We start from the raw sequence: 6,631 nt of genomic DNA, 5'->3' as shown, positions 1-6,631 counted from the left end.
TTGGGTTTTCTATGGAATTCTGTATACACTTGTATAGTCTGTATATAGTATAACAGTTATATTTAGTAACGTGTTAAACCTTAATCACCGTAAAGTGCCTTGGTATGATTTGTATTGTGATTTAGCGCCATACAAATAAAATTGAAATGAATCAGCTATCAGCCTCTGACTTTTCATCTACTGTTCGTTTTAATATACAGCTCACAGAACACGTTATGCAGTTTGGAAGTCAGACACAGGATCCAAAACATTTCTTTCATATATGTATGTCTCTTTAAAATCTGTGCGGTTGGACACGTTGGTCAACTGTGGAAACTTGGTGACACAAACGTGTCTTTTGCGCTCAGACATGTGTTCCTAATAATAAAAGAAGCACAATTATAAAAATAACGCTGGTTTCATTTTATTCTCATTTGATCCAAATGAAGCGGACTATTATCATCTGTGGACAGTGGAGACATTACATGTAGACATTTTAGCGCAGCCAGCAACAACACAAACTTCCCCTCGAGTCTTTATGTTGCGGCGGTCCGTTGGCTCTTGTGCGCGTCTGTGACTTGAAATAGTTTGGGAAGCCCTACACTGAGCGACCATGTGGGCGTGTTTCTCTCGGCCCAGCATTCTCCGCTCTTGTGTGGAGTCCAGAGCGCAAAACGCACTTCTTCTGGTGCGAACGGAGAGCGCAAAAGTAGCAGCTCCGCGACCCTGAGGCGCATACCATCTCCGGCTACGGCGGCTTCCCTGAACTCCACTTCACTGAACAGGGGGACAAAAAGATTTTCTCTAAATCGCCCGCTGTCTCTTCCAGCCATGGACGCATCTCGAGTCGTGACGTTATATCTGGGCCTGCTCCTTGTTTTCTTTGGGAATATACCGTGTTTCCAGTCTGCTGCTATCATCTCTCCCTCTGCGCCGCGGAGGAACAGAGGAGCCAGGATCCCTCATCAGGACGGGCAAAGGTCAAATAAATTCCTAAAAGACATCTTCGCGTCTTCGCATCCTACAGTGGGCCATCACAAAGACGAGCTGAAGGACGCTATTGTGCCGCATGAATACATGCTTTCTATATACAGGACCTACTCGACTGCAGAGAAGCTCGGACTAAACGCAAGCTTTTTCCGCTCCTCTAAATTTGCCAACACCATCACAAGTTTTGTGGACAGAGGAACAGGTTGGTTTCGGTCCGCTGCCACCTCTTTGAACCCAGTCTTGCATAATTATATATTATTCTCTCTATTACTCTTCTGAAAGCTTCTTAAAATAGTGAAAATATACAGAAAAACACAGCAACGTGCTCGCAGCGTCTGCTTTTACGCACGAGCAAAAAGAATGTGCAAACGCGCTTTTACGCGACAGAGCAGCAGTAAATCATGGGATTGCACTAAAGCTAAATATTAGGAGCTGTGGGGATTAGTTGTTACTGTAAGTTTCATTGGGGTCGGTTTGCCTCACAGGGGCTGAAACGTGTAACTTTTTCCAAGTGTTAAGTTATATTGCACTTAATTAACTTCTGCGTAACACGACAGTAAAACACTAATTGAATTGCTCTCTAAATGAAGGCTATAAATCTCTGTCAGCGCTGGCTGCAGCAAAATGATATCCCGCTGCCAACCTCCACGTGAATAGGGACGAAACTTTTTTTCAGTTATCAGACTAAAGCACTTGCTGCTTGTTTCGTTTTCGATTTTTCGCCGGTTTCTGAACTCAAGCACTGAAATACGCCGAAAAGGTTTTAAAGTACAAACTGAAGTTTCCCCGACACCTATTAGGAAGTAAGTTCTGTTGCCGTGATGGTGCCCGTTGTGGCCAGCTTGTGCTGACAAAGGCAGCTGGGCGCTAGAGGCTGGAGAGGCTCGGTGTGAGAAGCAGGTGTCTGGGTCAGTCAACATGTGTAACCTAGTGATTTGTCCGGCCTGCGAGGACAGAACAATCACACAAACACATCCAACACACACACACACACACACACACACACACACACACACACACACACACACACACACACACACACACACACACAGACACACACAAGGGGGCATAAGCCGAGTTAATATTTGCAGGAGAAAATAAGGCTATCTTTTTTTGCGTTCACTCAAACGCACTGGGGATAAAAATGTCCATTCAGTCATTTAGACCAAGGATGATGTGAGGTGTAGCTGCAGTTGTATTTCAATACAAATAAGTCGTTTATCTGGACTTTTGTTCAGCAAAATCAAAGTAATTAAAAAACTCTGACTTCGACGTTTGAGACTTTTCCCCTAATAAAATTTCATCCCCTCACACTTTTGCTCCTTTTCAGAAAACAAAGGTCAACGTGGAGCCGAACGGTTCATGCGGGTCTCTATTTCTTGCAGTGTGAACTGATTTGATAGGGAAAACGCCTCACTTTCTCCTGTGATTTTGATGTGATGTGTCACTGGCTCTGACCCCGAGCTGGACCCTCTCAGAGCCGCTTGGCATCGAACGGCTGATTGGAGTATTTGAACTCGGTGATCTAATTGAGTGTTCATGTCATAATATATCAAACACTGTCCATTCTCCCATAATGACCCAACTCGGCCACGATGGGCACATCCCCAAAAAAACGACGAGGGAGAAAAAAAAAAAAAAAGAAAAAAGAAAGAGCACTTCCTCTGCTGTGAAGTGGTTCATATTTTCTGTTTTTTCTCTCCTGCAGAACCTCCCTTTGCGACCGCCACTTTAATTACGGAAAATTATTTTTCTTCTCGTTCTTCCAGCTCAAGCGCATTTGGTTTTCTTTTGGGATTCATCCCAGCATCCCTTAAGTGTTGCATTGCATTAACCCGCAGACTGAATCTCAACTGGGACTTTTCGTTAGCCGGGCGGGTTTTGATGCGTAAAGTAACACGTTTCGCCTCTTTTTACGCATTATTCATCCACGGGCAGCGCGCGCACATGATCTGTAGCTTCTTCTGCTTTGTCATTGTTGCAGGTAAATGAAAAAAATACAATGATTATAAAAGGAGGCAGGGTGTTTCCTGGAGGTCAGAAAAGCCAAGATCAGAAAAAGAATAACCCGAATCTGGAAATTACTTTTGGCACTTTGGGTAACTCATTAAAGCGCAGATGGTTCGGCCTCCCCCTTACTCTCTCTCCCTCCCTCTTTCTCTCTAACCCTCTCTCGCTTACTAAACAGAGGCATAGATGACAAAAACATGTTTTGCATTTGTTCAAATACAACCAACAAGGTCAAACTAAAGTGCACAGGATGCCGCTTTAACCAGGCAATAAAAAAAATATCCACCGCGTTCCCTCCTAATTATCCAGCGTCAAACATCTTAAGCGTAATGGAAAAAAAAAAAAAAAATCCCCTTTTACATAATAATGAAATTAAGAAAACTCTCTACACTTTTAAACTGTCATCACGAATACCTCTCAGTAATACCCTCAGTCTGTGCAGCGGCGTTTTAAAGGGAATGTTGTCGTTGGCAGGATGGGATGAAATATAAGAGGGGAAGTGCTTTAACGAGGAAGATGGGAATTGAGAACTGTTAATTATTTGGTGAACTTGTATTCGGTTTGTTTGAGGTCTTATTTAAAAAAAAAATAAAAAAAAGAAAGAATCCTAATTCAGACCATACGCGCAAAGTCACTGAAAGCAGCACAAGGTTTCAATCTGCTTTTACTGTTGGACTCGGCAGGAGGGAAACTGACAACTCGATTAAATATTTCTCTACAACACGTTTTACAAATGGTATCACAGGAGTGTTTAGATGTAGACACGTCACTTTTCCTTTTCTTTCTACCTTTTCTTTTTTCTTTTTTTTTTTACAAAAAATGAAAAAGAAAAAAGAAAGAAATGGAGACAAGCAGGCAGCTGAGCCAACGGGCTTTTATTTTCTAAAAACACAATAAATCATCCATCTTAACCAAGATTTTTTTTTTAATGCTGCTTTTAGTTTCTAAATCTTATTTTTAAAAAATACATGCGTAAAGAAAAAATGCCATTTAAAAGAAATGAATGAACTTTTCCCCAGCCTACATCAATTCTCTTAAATTCATTGAATTAGGTTTTGCTGTTTCCCAAACTGCTGACGATCGTTTGTGAAAGGTCGGACTGACAGATTTATTTCATCCCTATATAACATACATTTCCACCTACTCATAGAAGACATATAACACAAATAATATTAAACAACCTGAAGAAACAACATCCATACAGAAACAAGAAAACTGAAAACTGAAGACGCAAATTCACTTTAAACAAACACGAACAAAAACCCTGTTTATTACAACGTATTGTGGTGTTTTATATCTCTCTGCTGCCCTTTCATGCACTGTCTCTCAGTATTACATTCCAGTCTCACTAGTTTCCCCCTTGATGAAATATTTGCAGGCCTCCTGTGTCTCCAGCAGGGAATAATGCATTAATTGTGTATTGTTCAGTTGAGTGTACAGTATGTCGCTTTTGGTCCGTTGTGTCTGGCAGCACCCAGGGGCCTTCACATCACTAGGCCCCTTGTTTTGTTTTGTTTTTGTTTTTTTATTCTTCCTTATAACTCAAAGGAAAACTACACACACTATTCTCATGTCCTGTCTGCCGCGCGGATTTAAGACTTTGCAAGGCTGTAGGGAAGGAAAAGTTTACTTCCACTCTGCCAAAGTGGTGGAAATTAATAATCAATCTGTCATCAAGTCGAATGAAAGCAGAACCATTTTCAGTGAAACGCGCTGGATTTGATTAAGAGTGGCGTGGATTTCAAATGTGGCCAAGAGGAGTTGGATTTCTGCTGCTGCGGTATCAGAAAACGAACTTTTGACCCATGTGACAGGTGATAAGAGAAAAAAGCAACATGTTACCTCTTTTTTTTTTTTTTGGAACAAGTGAGATTAGACACTTCCTGCACGTGATCGCGTTTACATCACTGTGTCATTTCAAATTCATGTGCAACGAATGTGCAGGAAATTCAATTTCAATGTGAAGGAAGCCTGAAAGCAAGTTTTAGCTTTTATTTAGCCACTAGATATTATTTTTTTTTATTACCAAGAACATTTTATTAGAATAAAAGCTCGGGTCAGATTGGCTTTAGGTGTAACGCTGGCCTGGATTCAGGAGGGATTTCCAGCTTTAAAAGAAATTAATACACAAATCAGGCATAAATGTAGTTCTGTTTCGTTCTTTACCAATCTGAGGACTTGTCAGTTGTAGTTTGTTTCAGGCAGGTTCAGGGTGGACGTTTGAAAAACAGGAAAGAGAGGAAAAGAGAGAGAGACAGAGAGAGGGAGAGAGAGAGGGAGAGAGAGAGAGAAGGCCTCTGTGGGAGAATGCGAGTCCCCCTCACTCCCTCCCTCTGAACACTGTACACCCTAAGTGAATCTGACTGCAATTATTTTCTTCTTTTATCCCTGCAGACGATCTTTTGCACTCTCCTCTGCGAAGACAAAAGTATCTGTTTGATGTCTCAACCCTGTCAGACAAAGAGGAGCTGGTCGGGGCGGAATTAAGGATATTTAGGAGAGCGCCCGGGGACTCGCAGACTTCCCTGCAGACGACGGGCCTCTACGACATCCAGCTCTACCCCTGTCGTTCCGACAGGCTGCTGGACTCCAGGTCCCTGGACCCGCTGGACTCCACCAAACCCGGCTGGGAGGTTTTGGACGTGTGGGAAATGTTTAAAGCACATCAGCATCATCCTCACCACCCTCATCATCACCACTTTCAGAAGGGGAACCAGCTCTGCTTCCAGCTCAGGGTCACTCTTGGCAAATCAGACACCGAGGTGGACCTGAGGCAGCTGGGGCTGGACAGGAGCGGCCGGTCCCAGCAGGAGAAGGCCATCCTGGTGGCCTACACCCGCTCCAAGAAGAGGGAGAACCTCTTCAACGAGATGAAGGAGAAGATCAAGTCGCGCAGGTCGGTCAGCGAGAAGGATGAGGCGGTGGTGGTGAAGGCGGCGGAGGAGGAGAAGGCGTCCCTGAGGGGGGTCAAAGGAGAGGGGCCCCGGAGGCGACGGAGGACCGCGCTGAGCAACCGGCACGGAAAGAGGCACGGGAAGAAATCCAAATCCAGGTGCAGCAAAAAGGCGCTGCACGTGAACTTCAAAGAGCTGGGCTGGGACGACTGGATCATCGCGCCCCTGGATTACGAGGCGTACCACTGCGAGGGGGTGTGCGACTTCCCCCTCAGGTCGCACCTCGAGCCGACCAACCACGCCATTATACAGACGCTCATGAACTCCATGGATCCCAGCAGCACCCCGCCGAGCTGCTGCGTCCCCACCAAACTGAGCCCCATCAGCATCCTCTACATAGACTCGGGTAATAACGTGGTGTACAAACAGTACGAGGACATGGTGGTGGAGCAGTGTGGGTGCAGGTAGCGGCCATTGTTTGTCAAAAAGACATTTGAAAGACAGAGAAATCAAAGATAAGTCTCGATGGGTCCCGGGTTGAAGATATAAAGTCCTCATGGTGTGAAATGCTTTGACGCACCTCGTCTTGGTTCAAAGGGATGCACAGAGAGGCGATATCTGCTATTTATTTCAACTCAGTACGGTTATATTCATCCACACTCTCTGCCCACTCCATGCAACAAGTGATCACTAATCAGACAGGCTTTTGTTTCCCAGAGGGTGAGACGTGTCCCCGTGGCACAATGAACGGGTACACG

The 6,631-nt window shown here is 44.3% G+C and overlaps 1 protein-coding gene across 1 annotated transcript; it reads left to right on the top strand.

The window, feature by feature from the left end:
* The first annotated feature begins 687 nt into the window (after positions 1–687).
* gdf6a (growth differentiation factor 6a) lies at positions 688–6,341 on the top strand. The gene is made up of 2 exons (XM_026372427.1): positions 688–1,171; positions 5,374–6,341. Exons 1-2 carry the CDS (start codon positions 811–813, stop codon positions 6,339–6,341), a joined length of 1,329 nt encoding a protein of 442 aa, XP_026228212.1. The 5' UTR covers positions 688–810.
* Positions 6,342–6,631: the final 290 nt, after the last annotated feature.

The sequence above is a fragment of the Anabas testudineus genome, chromosome 16, assembly GCF_900324465.2.
Source record: "Anabas testudineus chromosome 16, fAnaTes1.2, whole genome shotgun sequence".
Taxonomy (NCBI): Eukaryota; Metazoa; Chordata; class Actinopteri; order Anabantiformes; family Anabantidae; genus Anabas; species Anabas testudineus.
Note: the sequence above shows the minus strand (reverse complement) of the source record. Positions and strands in the feature narration are given on the sequence as shown.